The sequence below is a fragment of the Periplaneta americana genome, chromosome 3 (assembly GCF_040183065.1).
Source record: "Periplaneta americana isolate PAMFEO1 chromosome 3, P.americana_PAMFEO1_priV1, whole genome shotgun sequence".
Taxonomy (NCBI): domain Eukaryota; kingdom Metazoa; phylum Arthropoda; class Insecta; order Blattodea; family Blattidae; genus Periplaneta; species Periplaneta americana.
The window spans coordinates 114,860,796-114,882,810 of record NC_091119.1 but is presented as its reverse complement, the minus strand read 5'-3'; the positions used below and the strand labels follow the sequence as shown (position 1 = coordinate 114,882,810).

The window sequence follows — 22,015 nt, the reverse complement described above, 5'->3', positions numbered from 1 at the left end:
ATAATTTGCTGCACTTGACCATAGTCCCATGTTACCTCATGTGTAAATATGGCCCTGCATCACGATATGTAAAAATAGAGGAGCCTCTCTTAGTAGGGACAGGATTTGCAAGTTTTTACCTATTATTTTCCTTGCTTCTGAACTCCTAATTTCTTCAATACTTTTTCGAATCATAATCGTAGGAGTCATATATGTGAATTCTGTTGAACCTAAATTGGACCTTAGTACCTAACAAGAAACTATATCATTGTTGATAAGCATTATCCTGTATTTACTGTGTTATATATTGATTTTTTTTTTTTTATTTTGAGAGAAATATCAATACATTTCGAGAGAGAGGAAAGAACACACTCGATGTGGAGGAGGCTGCCTCAATTCCTAAGGCAAAATCTGTACTTAGGAGTGACAACATCACTATGGCTCCCTTACTTTCCTCAAGGCACATTTCAGTGAGCTTCCAAAATATACTGAGTACTTGGAATCTTCGTAGCTACAACTGAAAGATGCAATTGGTGTCACTGACTTGCTTCTACAGAAACAAGTACTAGGACCCATGGGTGAAGCAATCATGTTAAAACTGAAGAAAGTATTGCAGAGGAATCCAGGGTTTGAAAAAATGATGCTGTGGGTACCTACTGCAGCGGCAGTGATGAAATTTGCACCTATGACGTCATGTGCTCTCAAAAGAACCATTTCATCCTTTAAATGTATTTTGAGAGACAACAGAAAAAAAACTTCTCAGTAGAGAATCTTGAAAAGTATTTGGTCTTATATTCCAACCAGGAACAGCACCAGTAAATAATGTTATTTTCTTCATCAAGTTTTAACAAATTTAATTCAAAAGTTGTGTGTGTATTGTACTTTCTATCTATTTACAATTGAAATGTATGTATTTATACCAAGGCAAATTATATTAGATAAAATGTTAATTGTTACAATAATTTATTCAGTCCACCGAGTTAGATCTGTGGTAGCGCGTCTGCCTTCAGACTAGTCGGCCCGTGTTCGATTCCCAGCAGGTTCAGAAATTTTCATGTAAAATTTCTACCGCTATCAGATGGGGACGTTAAGTCTGGCAGCCCCCTTGGTGCTATTCAACGGGAGTAGGCTATGTGCCTTCTCCCTTCCTCACCATCATCATCCTCACCCATTTCCTACACTATACTTACACGAACATTTACGCATACACTCACCCTAGTACATGACATAACTCTTCACAGATACATATCATGAATAACGTGGCCCGCCGAAATGGTATGCAACTTCAAAATGGGTCACAGTTCTGCCATCTATCCACAGTATGCAGAACCCGAATCATGCTAAATTGAGAGAAGGGGGGCGGGAGAGGGGATGGGGAGAGAGAAGGGGGGCACGCACGCACGCACGCACGCGCGCGCGCACACACACACACTATCGGTCCAATATTCTTCGACACCACAGTCAAAACAGATGTATACTTGACCTTCTTGGATGAATTTGATCCCCAACTAACAGAAGAGGAGTGTAATTACTGCTTCTTTCAACAACATGGAGCAACATCTCACACATCTGAGAGGTCACTTAAGGTACGGTCACACATCGCTACTTTTGCAGCGCTACTTTTATACTGCAGCTGCAAAAGTTGCGTGTCGTGTTCACACGTAAGCCAAAAGTAGCGTGCTGCACACTACTTTTCGTGCTGCGCAACCCGAGTGCTGCAAAAGTTGCAACTGGAGGTTGCGAGTCTGTTCACACGCAAGGCGCTACTTTTGCAGCCGCAGTCATGCTGCAGGTTTCCATCTCCGTATTGACTTCTCAATATACATTTTGTGGTTATGTTCGCATTATTAAGAAACTCATGCGAAAGCTTCCTTATCTATTACTTGCTTTTCTGTCGTATCTAGTATTCAGAAATTGACATTATTTTTACTATAAAGCTTTTAAAAACGCCTATATACTTAAATGATAACCAACAGTATATTCACGTAATCAATGTTGGCAACCCTCATGTTTGGAACTACGCTACGGAAAATTTAAAAAATGAATTATATCATCACCAATTATGCTCAGACTGTGTTGTGTATTTAATAACTGTTACAAATAATTTATTTTCATCACATTTAACATTAAAATATATCCAAGCAATAAAAGTATCATTGGCACATTTGGGTGGTAACACTGGTTGCAACCGCAGCAGAAGTTTCAACAAAACCGATATCAAAAATGCTGCGGCTGCAACCCTGAGAACCCTGTTCACACGTCGCTACTTTTAAGTTGAGTGCAGCATGGAAAAGTAGCGGGCAGCAGGTTCGGCAGCCGCTACTTTTCGGGTTGCACTGTTGTTCACACGTCGAAGTACAAGAGTTGCGCAGTTTTTTGTACTGCATCGCTGCAAAAGTAGCGATGTGTGATCGTACCTTTATATGTATTCATCAGATGTTCACTGAAGAGCGTTCTGGAAGCAAAGCCTTGTGGCCTCTGCGGTCACCAGATTTGTCGACATGTGACTTTTATTTATGGGGGTACTTGAAGGGGAAAGTGTACGAGCAGAATCCCCATATTATTGATGAAATGAAGGATAACATCAGAAATAGCATCCACACTATCACCTGTGAGGAAATGGCACGTGTCTATATGAACCTATTAAGACATGCACAGAAGTGTCTAGATGTTGGTGGAGGGCTCTTTCAATATCTATTATAAAGGTTAGTACAGGACACATTCATTTATTCATTTTATTCCATTTCTTTGAAAAAATTTCGTTTCAAATCAAATGAAATGAGATGGGCCGGTTTTATCTGCCGAACTCTGTATAACTGTAAGATATTATCTTGTACCTTAATCAAATATAAAATGTAATTCAATGTGAAGCACAAAACTAGGAAAGTCTTACCAGCAAGGAATTTTTCTCCATTTTCAACATCTGACATGTCTGTTTCAATTTCTCAATTGTTTCCGTGTCTTCACTGATCTTGGTAATCCATTCTTTCTCCTGTGCGGCAATAATTTTTCTGGCTTCTTCAAGAGATGACTTCAACTCGTTTACCTATTAAGGAACATAAAATCGAGGTATAATTAATTTTAAAGGTAATGGATAACTTTAACTCTCTTACTTAATAAGGAACATTAAATTGGGGCATGATTTATATTAATGAGTAACATGTAAAAGTTGTTTACTGACATTTTATTCAGTTTTCCTCATGAATGATATGTGAAAAAAACATTAAATGTAAGAAAGTAACATTTAGAACGTACCAATTAATGGAAAACTGTTTTTGTTCCCATCATTTACAATAAAAATAAATCAAAAGTTATACTTTATTTCTATCTATTATTATACAGTCGTAAGAAATTGCAAACTCCACATGTTTTCAAGACATATGGAAATTTTGTAAAAGATTTTCTTACTTTCACATTCAAAATGTAAAATTTAAAAACTGTACATCCTTTTTGAATACTGTCGGTAGTATTAGAGAAATGAAATGTATGCCAATAATATCTTTCTATACTCTGTATTCCCACTTTTCCAGTGGGCATTTCTTGCTTTTAAGACAGCAACGTCTGCTTAACCTGCCGTTGGTTGATATGTGAGCTCTGTGCTCACTTTTAAATTCAAAATATAATAACTTTGCAACAGTCGAAAATAAGTAGGCCTATTTGAAATTCAGTGTATCTTTCCATGAGAGCCTCAGAAGTTGTTGGCAAAGTATGAAGTGACAATGTGGCTTTCAGTTTCTGCCAAACTGCCATAACATACACTCTGTCGAGGAACTGAGTGTTGCAGTTACAGGTCAACCAAGCGTGTTAGTGTTATTAATATTAACCTACTATGGATACTGCTCAAAATTTACAAATTGGAAGATGGCTATTGGAATAAGAAGATGATGACGATGACAAGAGGAATGATCACCAGGCTAACATTCTGAACATTCTGATATAGAAACTTTTGATGAAAATGTGCATGGCAGTGCGAGTGAAATTTCTGCAGATGACTCTCGCTCTGATAATGCTGACTATCCTGGACTGCATTATCTAGGTCGTGATAATGTAACTTCATAGAACATTCATCCATCTCCACAATCAATCTTCTTAATGTATCCAGCTGTTTGCTGACAACATAAAGTCCACTATAATAATAATAATAATAATAATAATAATAATAATAATAATAATAATAATAATAATAATAATAATAATAATAATAATTATTATTATTATTATTATTATTATTATTTATTTATTTAATCTGGCAGAGCTAAGGCCAGTAGGCCTTCTCTTCAGCCCAGCCAGACTCTAATTCTAATTAAATACATTTGCTTACATAGTTATTACATTAATATCTAGATCATAAAACAACATGAAAGTAAATAATGAAAATTGGATAACTAATGTTAGTGTGACAATAATAAACATTGGTAAGAAATAGTTATAATAATAATAATAATAATAATAATAATAATAATAATAATAATAATAATAATAATAGTAATAATAATAATAATAATAATAATAGTAATAATAATAATAATAATAGTAATAATAATAATAATAGTAATAATAGTAGTAATAATAATAATAATAATAATAATAATAATAATAATAATAATAATAATAATGAGATAATTTAGATATTTATCTGTGATATATATAACAATTAAACATTGAGAAACTTGAAACAGCTATTATTGTTAACAAGAATTGTTAGAAAAATATCTCGTTAGCCTATTCTTAAATTGGTTTGATGTCTGACAGTCCCTGACATTACTCGGTAGGGAATTCCAAAGTCGAGGAACAGCCACAGTGAAAGAAGATGAATATGAAGATGTTCGGTGGGAGGGAATGGATAATATTGAGGAGTGTTGTGATCGTGTGTCTAGGTTATGATGGGTGGATAAATTTTGAAAATGAGACGCAAGATAGACAGGAGTGAAGAAATGCAGTATGTGAAAGAGAAGGGAAAGACAGTGGATTTTCCTACGATCTTCTAGACGGAGCCAGGACAACATTTCGAGGGATGGTGTTACGTGATCAGCCCGGCGAATATTGCAGACGAAACGGACGCACATATTATGAACACATTGTAGTCTCTGCGCCGAAGTAACGCTTAGGTCAGTAAACAGAATATCAAAGTAATCGAAGTGGGGCATCACGAGTGTTTGCACTAACATTTTTTTCATGGAAAAGGGTAGAAAATTCTTCAATCGTCTAAACGAGTGGATTAATGAGAATACTTTTTTGCAGGTTACTGCAACTTGAATGTTCCAATTTAAACTTTTATCCATATAAATACCTAGATTCTTTACTGATTCACTGAACAGAATTTCGGTGCCGTGTATTTTAATCAGGGACAAATTTGGTATGGTAATAGTGCTTAACAAACGTGAATGACCCACAATGATTGACTGTGATTTTTCTGGATTTAGTTTAAGTCGGAATTTCCATGTCCATGTCCAGATTGAGTTCAGATCGTCATTAATTTTAGTTATTGCATCATTTATTTCGTCAGTGTGGAATTTTATGTATATTTGAAGGTCGTCTGCATAGAGATGGTGTCGGCAGTACTTTAGAGATTCTGATATGTCGTTGATATAAATTGTAAATAGTAAAGGGCCAAGAACTGATCCCTGTGGGATCCCTGACGTCACGGCCTGCCAAGAGGAAGAACGATTTCCAGCTATCACACTTTGTTGGCGGCCATTAAGGTAAGAGGCAAACCACAGGACAACGTGCTCTTCTAGGTGTATTCTTCTGAGTTTACATATTAACAAGTCAATGTCTACAGAATCGAAGGCTTTGCTGAAGTCAAGTAAAGTCATTATTGTCAATTTACATTCGTCCCGGGCCTCGCGTAGATCTTCCGTGATTTTAAGTAATGCTGTACTTGTGTTATGTCCGGCCCTGAAACCTGACTGATAAGAGTCGAGAAGTTTGTATTTGTTTAAGTATTCTGTCAGTTGCTTGTGTACAATGTGTTCCAATGCTTTGGATAGGGCAGGTAGGATGCTGATAGGTCTGTAGTCGTTATAAGATGTTGGTGTTTTGGTCTTGGGAATTGGGTGGACAAAAGCGAGTTTCCATTGCTGTGGGTAAGTCGAAGTCATAATTGAGGCATTGAAAATGTGGGTCACAGTCGGTAGTATTATGTCTATGATTTTGGTTAATAACGAAATATTGACGTGGTCTGGTCCTTCTGCTTTAGTTGTGATTCGTTTCAGGGCTTTCTTTACGTCAGATTGCGTAATATACCAAAAGTGAAATTTTTCCCTTGAGGGGTTGGTCCGTAGGTTTAAGAGTTCGTCGATTGTCTGTTGTTTGTCAATGGGGCTAAGGGTTGTAGTGTGAGTTTTCATAAAGTGGTCATTGAGCCGTTCAAGTGAGATTGAGTTGCCATCTACCTGGGTCTTTGTCTGTCTTAATCCCATTGTCTGCACATGTCTCCAAAGCATGGAGGGGCTAGTTCCTGGTTCAATAAGGCTGTATGCATGTCGGATTTTAGCATTCCTAACAGTCTGGCTGGTTCTGTTTCTCAGTTGCTTGTACCTGTTAAAATTAGTTTCGTTTTTGTCTCGTCTATATTTTCGATATGCCGAATCTCGTTCAGCCATCATGTTGCGTATGTCAGCAGTCATCCACGGCACAGGCAGTCTTCTCACATGTCTAGTTTTTAGAGGAGCATGTCGGTCATACAAGTCTATAATAAAGTTATTTAGCTGTTCTATCTTCTCGTCCACAGTTCGTAACTTCCATATTGCATCCCAGGGTATACGTAATGCATCGTCTATTAAAGCATAATTGTCAATACGTTTTAGGTCTCTATAAGTAGCTATTTTGGTTGTCAATTTGGGACACTGCAATGCGCATATTACATATATTATATTGTGGGAAGATATTCCAGACGCAGGTAGCTGTCTATGTGAGAGAACTTTGGCAGGATTACAGTCCACTGTAGTCTATTCAGTTGTTGTTTTTCACGAGAAATGAGGAGTATTTTGATCGGTGTTCATTATAGATGCCTGTTGCTAGTAGCCAGAGTTGGGGTGTAGTCAATATATACTGCAAGGCTGTGTCTTCTGCAACCGGTATTGATGAGTTTAATTTACTTCTTTTGTGGTTTATGGATGGACAGTATAGAAGAATGTGTTCCAGATCTTCATCATGATTATTACACCACAGACAAGTAGGATTATCAGAAATGTGAAATTGGTGTACGTACAATTGAGTTACAATGTGACCTGTTCTGGCTCTGTTAAAAATGTTTGAACATGTCTGGGCAAGTTTTTGTACATTTTCAGGTATTTTAGTTTCTTTTGTACAGACTGTAAAATTTTTCCTTTGTCAGAAGAGAGCCAATTGTTGATCCATAGGTTTGTAAAATGAGACTTTACTGAAGCAAAAGCACTGGATAGAGATATCACTTGAAGAGGTCTTGGTTGCAAATATGTTGCCTGTTTTGCGATATTATCGACTTTCTCATTTCCAGGTATATCACAATGACTAGGTATCCATTGAAATGTTATTTCCTTTTGGAGTTCTTTTAGTTTACTTAGTTGTTTCTGAAGTGGAATAATTCTATGTGCATATAGGTTTGGTACATATTTAATTATATTAAATATAGCCCCCTTGGAGTCAGTAAGTATGCAAATAGATTTTTCAGAAATTTGAGAAACACACTGAAGAGCAGCATCAATAGCTAGCAATTCAGTGTCAGACTGGAGGAGGATGAACATGGTATGAAGTAACTTTTCTTGATATTTTGGAATATAATACCCTACTCTCCTGATCTCCCATCATCAGGGTTTAAAGATCCATCTGTATAAGGTGATCCTCATATGTGCTGCAGAGTAGTTCCATGGCATCTAACTTAAGAAAGTATGGAGGATCATTTTTGGAATGATTTCCTGGAATTTGTATGCTATGTTCTGGAATCACCGATTTCCATGGAGATATTTCGTTCACAACTGGAGTTTTAGCAATGAGTGTGTCTGTGATATAGATTGGTATTTCTTCTTTTTTTATTTTATAGAAATTACACAGGATATCATCTGACAGTTTGAAGAACATCTGAGACCTGGATGAGGCTTGCAATTTTAAATGTATCTCGACGAAACAGAACAAAAGAAAGAGAAACATAGTGAAAGGAGTTGCTCAAAATGCCCACACTATTGTTGAATGTTGGGAACTCTTTTTCCAGAACTTGTCTCTTGACAAAAAGGTAAGACTGCATCCTGATCAGATCTCTGTGACTTCCTTGGACTCTACCAGTATGTCAATGTAAGTGTTGAATTACAATGCTGAGATGGACACACCAGAAAGAGGAATGAATTATCCTACTTAATTATAATGACTACTAAAATTTGAGAAACAGCTACATAATTCTGTCTTAATTTTTTTCACACAGGAACAAAGTTTTTCTCTTGCCATAGATATATAACATGGAACGTCCAACTTGACTTTTCAAAGAAATACAGAATAAAGGTATGGTCACACGTTGCTACTTTTGCTCTGCAACTTTTGTACTGCAGCTGCAAAAGTTGCATGTCGTGTTCAACGTAAGCCAAAAATAGGGTGCTGCATGGTACTTTTCGTGCTGCGCAACCCGAGGGTGCAAAAGTTGCAATTGGAGGTTGCGAGTCTGTTCACATACAAGGCGCTACTTTTGCAGCCGCAGTCTAGCTGCAGCTTTCCATCTCCGTGTTGACTTTTCAATATAGCTACATTTTGTGGTTATGTTCGCATTATTATGAAACTCACGTGATAGCTTACTTATGTATTATTTGCTTTTCTGTCCTAACTAGTATAAAAAAATTGGCATTATTTTTACTACAAAGCTATTGAAAACGCCTATACACTTCAATGATAACCAACAGCATATTCACGTAATTAATGTTGGCAACCCTCCTGTTTGAAACTACGCTACGAAAAATTAAAAAAAAAAAAAAAAATGAATTATATCGTCAGCAAATATACTCAGACCATGTTGTACAATTAGTAGTAACTGTTACAAATCATTTATTTTTATCACATCTACATTAAAATATATCCAAACAATAAAAGTATCATTGGCACATTTGGGTGGCAACACTGGTCGCAACTACAGCAAAAGTTTCAATAAAACTGATATCAAAAATGCTGCGGCTGCAACCCTGAGAACCCTGTTCACACGCCACTACTTATAAGCTGCGCGCGGCATGAAAAAGTAGCAGGCAGCAGGTTCGGCAGCCGCTATTTTTCAGGCTGCACCATTATTTACATGTCACAGTACGAGATTTGCGCAGTTTTTTGTACTGCAGCTCTGCAGAAGTAGTGATGTGTGACTGTACCTTTAGATTCTTCTTCCCCTTAAAAATGTGATGGTCTTAAACAGATGCCTGGTGGCCATTTGATCACTATGAATGAAGCAAATGCATTACATTCTACTGTTACTTCCACCTTCCCAACTCCTGTATACTGACCTCCTGATCTTTAGAATCAACTGTCTCTCGGAGCTTGTTAATGTCCATTTCCTCATCACGAACTTTTGTTTGTAATTCAAAATTTGCTTCTTTTAACACACTATCAGGCTTGCGACGCTGCTCATCTAATCGTGACTGAAGAGCTGAGATCTTAAGGAGTTGTTCTTCCATACGTTCCTGCAAGACATCTCTTTCTGCAACAACTTCCTGTAAAACAGAGTAAAGATAAACATTTGAAATATCTCCCACATACAGTAACACAAAATGATTGCTCAGTTTCTGGAACAACAGTTATCTATAATTTAAAATGTTGATATGTAGAGAATGGCACAATATGAAGAAAATTTTGCCATAATATGTTCGGTAAAATATGAAAATACAAAATAAATATTTTTATGCTAACATATCTTCTCTTATAAACCATTTGGAGTAGAATTACTTCACTATATCTAAAATAAACCTAGTTTTGTTTATATTTTAATAAAGTATCAAATAACATAAGATAAATAATCATAAGTTAAACAGTTTGTCAGTATCATCGAATCCTTATCTGAATGGAAGAACTAGATAATTCAATAGAGAGAGAAAAAACTCAACACTGGATACAAAACAACACAGGTAACTTTTCTTTTCTATATTTTCTGGCAAAAAAATTATACCTTCTGTCAGTTAGGTAAAATTGTTTTGCATAATGAAGAACCCAGGAAGCTGCAAAAAGAGGAAAAATTAAGTTAGCAGCAAAATTGATGATTGAAATTCATTTAAAACATTAATTTACACCATACAAATGTCGAAGGTCACTAGGAAAGTTTTGCAATACGTGAACATGGTTGGCTGGACACCCCTGTCATTGTGAGGAATGGAAAGGAGGATGAAAACTGGTTCAGTAGACAATAGGGTGTGATCTTCACAGCATTTGTTTTCGAACAGTTGCAGTGAATGCATGTTAAAATTTCAGGGTGGTCTAAGGGTCAATATCGTGCAATTAGCCACTACAATTTTGGAGGAAATGACTCCTGTGCTGGGGAAGGACTGTCCACATCGAACAACGATTTACTGTTGGTACAGAGTCTTCCAGAGAAGAAATTCACTTTCTGGGCGACCCTCTGAATTGTTCACCCAAGAAAACATTAGGGGGTGTGAGAAAAGCATTGTACCAGGAGAGGCAGCTGATTTATCGACAGATAGAAGAGACCCTGCACCTGCTATTCATTCAATTCTACACGATCATCTCAATGTTACAAAGGTTTGTTCTCTTTGGGTGCCCCACTCACTTTCGAAGGAACAAAGGGTTCATCATGTGGAACAGTACCTGAAAGCCAGATTTGCATAATATATTCGTTACTGGAGGTACATTAACAGGAAGCCACAATTTAAGTCACACAGAATTTGTGTGCACACAATGTTGGGCTCTGGCGGCTTGTCAGCCCATTTGAGTTGTGTGGATATAAAGGAAAAATTGTGAGTGTGTCGTGTATAGTTCCTGGGGTAGCTCAGTCGGTAGAGCATTCATGCATTAAGTGAAGGGTCCCGGGATCGATACCAGGCCCCGGAATAATTTTTCCTTGAAATTATTCAAACCTGCTTTACAAGGAGCTACTACCTGAAAGCCAGATTTACATAATGTTAAAACAGTTTGAAAATGGAACTTCCCTCAATGTGAAGAGGATCGTTACAGGTGAAAAAACTTGACTTTCTTATTATGACATCCCAACAAAAGCCCAGAACAAAGTCTGGTTATTCAAAGATGAGAGTGCTCTAGTGACTGTGAGAAAATCAGGATCAGTGAAGAAGAGGATGATCGCAGTGTTCTTTATACAGGGCATCATGACTCAGGTTGTGCTAGAAACTCAGTTCACAGTGACTGCCAAGTGGTACAGTGAGACATCTGCCACAAGTCATCCAAGCTCTCAAGGTGTTCCGTTCAAGATTACGGCTTAACACTTTGCTCCTGTATCACGACAACACTCCAGCTCATCGTGTTAACCAAACAATGGACTTTCTTGCAAGATCAGGGCTGACTGTGCTTGATCATCCTCCCTATAGTCCTGACCTTACCCCTTGTGACTTCGGACTCTTCCCAGAGGTGAAGATGAAGCTGAAAGGGAGGCCCTTCACATCCGATGAGGAGATTTTGACAGTATAGGATCAGGAGTGTGAAAATGTACCCGAGGAGAAGTGGCAGAGTTAGTTTAGTGACTGGTTTCAATGTATGGGGAAGTGTATTCAGTGTGGGGGAGATTATTTTGGAAACCTATAAAAAAGTACACTCTCTTTGCAAAACTTTTCTGGTGACCTTTTGTAAAAGCAGGTAAGCATAGACTGAAATAACTTTTACTGAATTCGAAAGAATGAGCAAGTTGAAATAGAGACCACTTACAGTCAACTCCCGATGTAATTCGTGTGCAGTCAATTCGCGATCCTTTGGGGGGGAGACGAAATAATGTCATTTCCGTTTTTACTCTATTCATGCTCTCTCCCTTCTCACTCTAGCATCTTTCGACCCATGACAATACTAGATTCAAAGATGACATTTTGAATGCTGTAGAGACTGTTGCCACAATACATCATTATTAAAAAACCTAAAAGAGTGTGAAGGTACAGAAGATGACATTATTGAATGCTTAGAAGTTGGTAAGGAAGATCAAGGATACAGACAAGAAGGTGAGGATGATATCATATGAGATTTGACAGCTGGTAGTATAAAGGATGGTGCAGATAACAAAGAGTATTAGGATGAAGCCATGGAAGTTACGAAAGTTGCACACATCCAAGCTGCAGACACGCTTTTGTCATCTATGAAAAATTTTGGCGACTTTTCATTTACAGATATTGTTATTGTTTTAAATGTGCTTAAATGCGACAGGTTCAAGTCAGTAGATTTACTGCATATAAAAGAATTTCTGTAGGCAAATTCCAGCACACCGGCGACACTAATATAACCTCTGCAGTTTCAAGTGTCATTAAATAAACCATAATTTAAATTTTATTGTTTCAAAATATTTTTCAGCGTTTCACATTTTGCATTTGACTTTGAAGTGTATTTTGATAATTAAACTTGTCAGATTAACTTTTACTGGACTTCAAATAATAATAATAATAATAAACAAAATTGCGGATAATTCGCAAATTTCGATATTTCACAGAAGTTCGTGCATTAATTACCGAGAATTATCAGGAGTCGACTGTATTGTGTTATTTTGTTTTGGTTTCTTGAATTCATTGATGCCGAGTTCAAGGACTCTAAAAGAGAATTTGGAGATTTCACTTGCCCTTACGAATTCCGGAATGTTGGTAGAATGTGTGGCTTCAGTTTTTCAAATGATTCCCAGAAAACATCTCTATTGTCTCCTCATAATACAAAGAGGTATAGTTACCGCGAGCAGTGGGGATGGAGTGTTTAGTTGACGAGTGGAGTTCAATAACAAGCCTGTAATGCAACACTACATAATAACGAATACATCCCCTGCATAGTGCTGCCTCTCTCTCTGTATTTGGAATGCAACACTACATAATAACGAATACATCCCCTGCATAGTGCTGCCTCTCTCTCTGTATTTGGAATGCAACACTACATAATAACGAATACATCCCCTGCATAGTGCTGCATCTCTCTCTGTATTTGGAATGCAACACTACATAATAACGAATACATCCCCTGCATAGTGCTGCCTCTCTCTCTGTATTTGGAATGCAACACTACATAATAACGAATACATCCCCTGCATAGTGCTGCCTCTCTCTCTGTATTTGGAATGCAACACTACATAATAACGAATACATCCCCTGCATAGTGCTGCCTCTCTCTCTGTATTTGGAATGCAACACTACATAATAACAAATACATCCCCTGCATAGTGCTGCCTCTCTCTCTGTATTTGGAATGCAACACTACATAATAACGAATACATCCCCTGCATAGTGCTGCATCTCTCTCTGTATTTGGAATGCAACACTACATAATAACGAATACATCCCCTGCATAGTGCTGCCTCTCTCTCTGTATTTGGAATGCAACACTACATAATAACGAATACATCCCCTGCATAGTGCTGCCTCTCTCTCTGTATTTGGAATGCAACACTACATAATAACGAATACATCCCCTGCATAGTGCTGCCTCTCTCTCTGTATTTGGAATGCAACACTACATAATAACGAATACATCCCCTGCATAGTGCTGCCTCTCTCTCTGTATTTGGAATGCAACACTACATAGTAACGAATACATCCCCTGCATAGTGCTGCCTCTCTCTCTGTATTTGGAATGCCGGATTTAGTGGTAGTTTTAGAAATATTAACAGATGGGAAATAGAATTGTGCAAAAAAAATTATTTTAATGACATATTAAACTTTTACCAAAATATTATTAAATACCGGTATGCATATTTTTTGGTGTTAATTGCATTCTACACATCGTGAATCATATTGCTAACAGGACTGGTTTAGGACATAAAATTTCATATTTCTCCTGTCTCGATGATGATTAAAATGGGTTTCCAAAACAACAGTTTTCATTTTCACAATTATCAGTGTTTCTACTGTTAACTCTACTTATTAATTCTGAGCAGCATAAAACTATCAATGTAGTTCGATTGTTATTGGTCAAGTGAGCATCAATAAGCTCATTGAGTGGCTGAAAAATGTTAGCATACAATTATCTACATTATGGAAAATAATGGTGTATGAACGTACCTCTTCATTTTTTTTCACTCCTTTCAGCTGCATCTCCAAATCAAGTATCCTTTTGAGAGCTACTTCTTCAGCTCTAGAATGATGCTGAAGTTTGTCTTGCAGTTGATGTAATTCATCCAATGGCAAACAGACAGGAGATAGTGTGTTGCGACATTCTTCTGGTGTGTCACACCTACATGCATCCAATTGTTCTCTGTGTGTTAATGAAAATGTAAATGAGATTCTTCATTTATATCCAGCAGTGTGATTTGTTGGTATTAATGACATTAGCGAAATGTGTTAAAAACTTAATTTTACACATGGAAAGTGCAAATCCCTTAATGAAAGTCCAAAATTAAGTGAAATATATCCGCGAATTTTCGCGAAATTAGTACGAATCCATGAAATTACTTCATAATCACGATATTTTCAACAAAAAACAAGTTTTATGGAGAATTCACACGAAAAATGACTCTTCCTTTCAATTAAAACGTGAAAATTTTCTTTGTTATAAAATATACATTAACGTTTCTAGTACATATTTGATCAATCAGCATTACATGTGTGTGGCATCTAGCAACGATGTACACATATGCAAATCTGGCTTTCAGGTAGAAGCTCCCTGTGAAGCAGACTTGAATAATTTCAAGGGAAAAATTGTTCCGGGGCCAAGTATCAATCCCAGAACCCTTCCCTTAGTGCACGAATTCTCTATAGACTATAGGAACTATACAGGACACTGTCAAAATTTTTCCCTTTATATCCACACAACTCAAATGGCCTGATAAGATGCCAGAAACCCAACTTTGAGTGCACACAATTCTGTGTGACTTAAATTGTGGCTTTCTGTTAACGTACCTACAGTAAAGAATATATTACGCAAATCTGGCTTTCAGGTAGAAGCTCCGTATGAAGCAGGCATGAATAATTTCAAAGGAAAAATTGTGACAGTGTCGTGTATAGTTCCTGAGGTAGCTCAGTCAGTAGAGCATTCATGTGCTAAGCGAAGGGTCCCGGGATTGATACCCGGCCCCGGAACAATTTTTCCCTTGAAATTATTGATGTACACATAGTTTCAGGGACTACTTCCAGAAAGCAGTGCAAGCAGACAATGATCATTTGTCTTTCCTGCAACAATAAGTTTTTTTAAGCCATGAATGTTTATTAACATTAGTGATTTACATTCAAGGTTGGTAGCACTGAAGTACAGCCATCTTTGGTTTTTTAGTCTCTCACTATATGTTGTATGGCAGGAATTGCACTACAGGCTCGATGTGTGTCACGTGACACAGGGAGCTCACATTGAGCATTTGTGATTTGATGTTGTGAACCAAATGGGTAACAAAACGTTTTGAGTTTCCCTTTCATTTGATACCATTTCATGTACCTGAGTGTTATTTAACGGAAGTTATTCAAGTTTGTAATCGGAAAGATCATTTGTAATAACACAGTATTATAGGAGAAGTTAAAAGTGATGTCTGCCTGCATTCTATGCTGACCATGCAAACATGTCATATGTGTGGTCCCAGCAGGGAGTTGCAAATCTGCCAAGTCTCACGCATTGTGCGAGCTGAAATCTCATGCATTTCAGGATTACAAAATTTGAAGATATATAGGAAAGTTCTAAAGTCCAAGATGAGGATAAAGTAAGTCAGTACATTTACCCAATGGATGTAATTTGGGCATATTATCTCAAATGAAACTAGCAAATGGAGAAGTAAGGTACAAGAGGTTATCTGAGGTTGCAAAATTGGTTTTGACAATTTCACATTCTAATGCTGGCGAAGAACGTGTCTTTTCTATAATAATGAAAAAAAAAAAAAAAAAAACAGCGTTTAGACTTTCATTGAACATGGATGGTACATTATCATCTGTCTTGACCATGAACACAATCATTCCTGAGCCATACCACGCATTCAAACCACCAAAAGAAGTGGTGGCTAAGAAAGCAACGCATAGTATAATAAAACACATTGCAATAAAGAATGACATTTGTATAATTTACAATTAAGTGCAACATTTGGAATACATTAACTTATTTTGTGTTGTTTCTCACAAAACTGATGAATAAAAATATGCAAGAATAATTCAGTTGTCGAATATCCATAATGAAAATTGAATAGTTACCCCGAAAAGAGATCTAACCAACAAAAAATCGAAAGTTGAGTTGTCAGTGGAATAGTGATCTATCGAAGATATGTCACCGCCTAGCAGACGTAAAGTGACATAATTTCTCTTTCAAAGGTTAGTTTTTTTTGTTTTAATATTGATATTCCGGCGAATAGTGATCTATCTGTACTAAAATGACGGAAGTTGTGAAGCAAGCTGTGAGTATTAGTGCTGAAAAACAATTAAATAAAGGCCGGAAGCGCAAAATAAACATTCATGAAAGGAAGGATAATAAGAATAAAGCCTTAAGGAATGCTGGGAAGCCATATATGAGTAGGAAAGGGCATTTTGTGCCGGAAAAATGTGTGTCAGAAATGGTGAGTGGAACACCGATGTAACTGCAATTTTGATTATAAGCTGCTTTTTATTAGTTTTCAGATCTGTAGTCCGATTCATTGGTAATATTTCATTAAACATTTAGGCAACATCGTAACATACACATTACGTCGTGTGAAACTATTTTTAAAAACATGTCTTGTCGAATACACATTATTTCCGATATGAAATTTTATTGAAAACTAAGAGGGAGAAAATAGTATTACTTTCACAAAAATACTTTGCTTTCACACTTATTTGAAGTGAAAGCTGTATGTTGATTTTTGTAGAATCCAGGTAATCATTATTATTATTATTATTATTATTATTATTATTATTATTATTATTATTATCATCATCATCATCATCATTATCATCACACTTTTTAGATCACTGTATGCCGCTGCCATAATCAGTGTGGAGAGATTCTTCCTGATATGAAGAAACAGTTATTCCAGAACTTCTACAAACTAACATATGATGAACAGTCTAGATTTTTAGTAGGATGTATGACTCTGGAGGAAGTGAAACGCAGAGAAGTTGAGGAAAACATATCAAGAAGGCATGCAACGTTTAAGTACAAGCTTTGCACCAATGGCAAAACTTACAACGTATGTAAGCAAACTCTACTTGATGTATGTAACATTTCTTCTCGTCGAGTGCAAACACTTCAGTTGAAAATTAAAAATAATTTGGATGTTTCTGATATGAGAGGGAAGCACTTCAATCGTCCCCATGCAGTTACGTATGATGTTAAACAACTCGTAAGAAATCATACTGAGTCTATGCCTGCTGAAGAGAGCCACTATTCCAGATCTGTGTCTCAGAAGCGTTATATAAGTTCAGAACTTTCTTTGGAAAAAATGTATGATCTCTTTAAGGAAACTAATCCTAATGTCAAGTGTTCACGCAGCATTTATAGAGATATATTCAGGAGTGAATTCAAATTGAGATTTGGTGCACCACGATCAGACTCTTGCGCATATTGTGATGAAATGTATATCCAACTCGTGACAGCTGACACTGAAGAACTAGAGAAGAAGATTACTGCACAGAGTACACTTCATCATATGAAGGCAGAAGGTGCCTATAGAGCCCTTCAAGATGATGTTGAAATTGCGAAGAAGAACACTGAATATGTGGTACTGTGTACGGATATGCAGCAAGTACTCTTCTGTCCTACACTTCATCATTCTTCTGTATTTTACCAAAGACAGTTTGCTACCTACAATCAGGGTATCCATAACATGGGAGAAGATACAGCCTTTTTCTTCGTATGGAATGAGTCAGTGGCTAAAAAAGGTTCTTCAGAAGTTACGTCGTGCATTCTGAAGTACATACAACTGCATTTCCAGCTACTAAAATCAGGCGAGAAGAAGAGGTTAGTAGTGTGGTCTGATCGTTGCATCAGTCAGAATAATAACTGGCGATGCTTAGCTCTCTATCATTACCTCATTAGAAATAAATATTTTACAACCATTGATCAGAAGTTCTTGGTTAGTGGACACAGTTTTCTTGCCTGTGACAGGGATTTTGCATTAATAGAGAGAAGAAAGAAAAAATCCACAGTCTATCATCCTAAACAGTGGGTCGAAGTGATAGCCAATGCTGGTCCTGGATTCTCTGCATACTATATGGACACACAAGATTTTGTTGATCTGTCACTCATAGAAGGCATGCTTAAAAGAGATCCTAAATTTAAGATTACTTCATGCTTTTGGATCCAGTTTTCAGAAGAGGAGCCAAATAGACTCAGGACTCGAGCAAGCCATAATATTCTTCAACCATGGCAAACCTATGAAATTTTGGCAACCCACAAACGATGTAATAAGCTAATTCCACTCCCAACAGTTATACCTCAACTGTACAATGGAGATATGGCAATAAAGAAAGCAAAGAAAGTGGATTTGTTGCATATGTGCAAGTTCATTCCTCCCCAATTTCGTGAATTCTATCAAAATCTTAGAGTAACTGAGTGACAATGGGACGGATGTTTCATAAAAAAATTCTCAAAGTAGCTGAGTGAAAGTGACAATATAACATTTGAAACTGAATCATTATTGATTATGCCCTTTACACTTCTTATTATAGCATTTTAAGTTAGTTGTAGGTTAGATCATTTTTCCATTCTTTAGGGATAGATCGTTTTTCCACTCAATTTTGCATTAATTTGTTAATATTTAATAGCAATATATTATTTTGCCTACAGTTTGACTCAAATGTATTAAAATAGAATGGAATACTACAAGTATGTATGCTTTGCTTAAGATATTAACCTTCAAATAAGAATAAAATGTTTTTTTCGTTTCCTCAACAATTTGTCTTTTGTGGGTTAGATCTCTTTTCGGGGTAACTATTCAATTATTGAAGTTGCAATATAATATGAGTATACAGTATAATCTAACTCAGGTACAGTATCTGTTATTCCATAATATGGTACACAATTTGTAGGCAAATTTAATCAATTTTCAATTTAACGAAATTTCACTATAATGAAAATAATTACAGTGTCCCTTCGAGTTCGTTATACTGGCATTTCACTGTACAGTATAATTTTTTAAGGCTTTATATATGAGACGTGCAGGGACCTGAGAAAAAAACGCGTATTGAGAGGGATAGTGTATTAAGTGGGCGCATATTATCAGGGTTTCACTGTTCTTATTTAAGTAAATTCTTTTGCTGACTAGCGCACTTCTGACAATACTTATCAACAATGCCTGAATTTTGTGTGAAAAAACAGACACGGTGTAAGGGACAATTCTATATTGAAGAGTACTGAACAGTCAAAAGTAACTAGACAGTCATATGATCAAAAACACTAAGGGAATATGAGGCAGAAACACTCACCTTATTGACACATCTTCAGATGGAGAACTACAGCTGGCACTAGACACTGCAGCATGAACAGATTCCAGATCCTTTGTCTTCTTATTTACTGCTGCTTCCAAGTCTCGTAACTGCAGTACAAGAAAGTACATGTGAACGACTGAGTTTATAAGGTATACTACAAGTAAACACATAACATATAATACTGAAGCAAGGGTATTCTTTTAACAGTATTAGTGAACTAGATGTATTAAGCCTACAAGGCAACCAGGTACAAGGTTCTCAGGGAAGCAAATGCTTTCAGTTGACAACCATGTACCTTTAACCAATGCATGTTTATTAAGGAAATAATTGTCTTAGTCTCAAACACAGAACCTTCACCTAGGAAGGAATTAATGCTGATCAGGCTGTACAATTTATAAATACTTTCAAATACAGTTACATATAATACCCTTCGAATATATTTCCTAACAATGAAATTCCACAAGTAAATAAATCTAGAAACTATAATGATGCTGTCTGCCAAGTATAAATGAAATAAATTAATTCACTCTAAATATTTCCAAGTGCTACAATATTTAATATAACAGTGGTGGCAAAGCTGTCGACTATGGTCTACTAGTTGACCACCAAACCCGTGGTGAACTGTATCAGTACTGATCTTTCTCTACAACTGACAACCCCTGGCCTCTAGCTGAGAAGAAGGCAGTTACACACCAGATAGTGTTTACCAGTCTGGAATGTCTTTCAGCAGTCTGAATACAAAGGCTTTCACACATATCTCTAGAAAGTTCGCGTCATACAGACTACATACTTGCTCTGGCTACAAATATAGTAGACCACTGACATGCAGGTTACTTGTATGACAAGGGACCGAGGTGAATTCTTATTCTGTTACAGTACATTCTTGTGTTACATTAAGGCCTGGTTCACATGAGCGAAATGTCTGTGGAACAATGGACGCACAGTGGCCGCACCGTTTTCTATGGCACACTAACTGAAATGTAGCAATTCACACAGGATGGGGAGATTGGGCAACAGAACATCTCCACATGCCAGCTGCATCGCCCATAGCAGAATGAAAGCCTCACAGTGACCGTAAGTTTGCTATGGGCTACTGCATCAGTCACACGAGTGAATGCAGCAGTTTGGTACCAACTGTCCAGACAACATATCTTGGCTTTTACGAGGGCTGGACCCGATACACTTAGACATGTTTTGGTCCTTTGTGCCTATATATGCGATGATTGTCCAAGTCAGACAGGTAGCTTCAGTGGCATTCGTGAATCCGATGCTGACAGTTGGGCCATCCTGTCTCAGCATCTGCTAGAGCCAGGTCCCATTTCGTGGACGAGTACCCTGGTTAAGTCCCAAGGGCCTGAGCCCCAAGCCCTTCCTGTCATCGTCAGTTAATGGGTGGACCATCCTGCCTGAGGCCCTGACAGAATCAGATCCCGTCCACATACGAGTAGCCTAATAAGCCCCAGGGGCCCAGAACCTCAAGGCCTTCCAATATCATCGGAAACCCATACTACTCTCAAAACTTCACCCTGACCTATTTTTACTATATTCTTTCAGAAGGCACTTTACAGAATATGATACAATTAATAAAAGCTGTGAATGACATTCTGAAGTAATTAATAGAAAATTTATTATTTTTCTTGCAACTTGTTTAATAACACACAAATAAGTTCCTTGTAATAAAGAATTGCTCAATATTGGAGGTACCAATGCCTTCTATTTTTCTTCTTGTCAACAACTGCAGTTCGAAGTAATAATGGTGACTAGCATCCATGACAAATAACCACCTCAGATCCTTTTGTCCGTCTCTCTTCCACTCTTGTGGCCTCAGAATGATGCGGCTGCCGCATGGTCACCATTCTGCAGACATTCCGCTTGTGTGAACCGATTCTAAAAGTTGTAGAAGTTTTATTCGAAAAGAGTCAGTCAGAAGGTAACCACAAGAAACCAAAGTCTTGTCACTATTATGATGAATAGGAGGAAACGTTAAAGATATGTTTTTGTCTTAATTGTAATTCAATTGTTGTTCTTCCTAAAAAATGTTGTTTTCTAATGCCAGGTGTTCGACAATAAAATCATTCGACCTCTTGCACTCCAATATTTTTCAAAGATATTGTCATGGTCAGCCACTGAAGCACAGATTTTTGAGATGTTCCGAATCCATTTCTTGGTTTGAGTTGCACAATGGGCAGTTAGGGGACTGATATATTCCAATTCTATGCAGGTGTTTGGCCAAACAGTCATGGCCTGTTACCAATCTAAATGCAGCTACAGATGATTTGCATGGTAAATCGGGAATTAACTGTGGATTATGATCCAGAGAGTTCCATTTTTTCCCCTTGAAATTGTTTATCAAATTTTGTTTGTTGAAGTCTAAGTATGTAGATTTCAGAGAGTAATACAATTTAGTAACGCTAATGTAAAAGGACATTTTCGAATTGTTCACCAGAATTTTGCTATAGAATTTCCTGCGAGTAGTAAACTTCAAAAGGCCAAGTGCCTGATCTGAAGTCGAAGATGAGTGCTCAGCAGTCAACTTTTACGAAGGTTCATAGTAGGCCCAAGACATTAGCATCTTT

At 37.0% G+C, this 22,015-nt stretch overlaps 1 protein-coding gene across 3 annotated transcripts in view; it reads right to left on the bottom strand.

Annotated features, from left to right (window-relative positions):
• Positions 1-22,015, bottom strand: part of LOC138696399 (putative leucine-rich repeat-containing protein DDB_G0290503) — a 260,919-nt gene that overhangs the window by 200,849 nt on the left and 38,055 nt on the right. For all 3 annotated transcript variants that reach the window (XM_069821308.1, XM_069821309.1, XM_069821310.1), the window contains exons 6-9: positions 19,437-19,546; positions 14,127-14,319; positions 9,432-9,638; positions 2,873-3,025 (exon numbers count right to left, since the gene is read on the bottom strand). In XM_069821308.1, the coding sequence (XP_069677409.1) occupies positions 2,873-3,025; positions 9,432-9,638; positions 14,127-14,319; positions 19,437-19,546 (663 nt within the window). The remainder of the gene's footprint in view (positions 1-2,872; positions 3,026-9,431; positions 9,639-14,126; positions 14,320-19,436; positions 19,547-22,015) is intronic.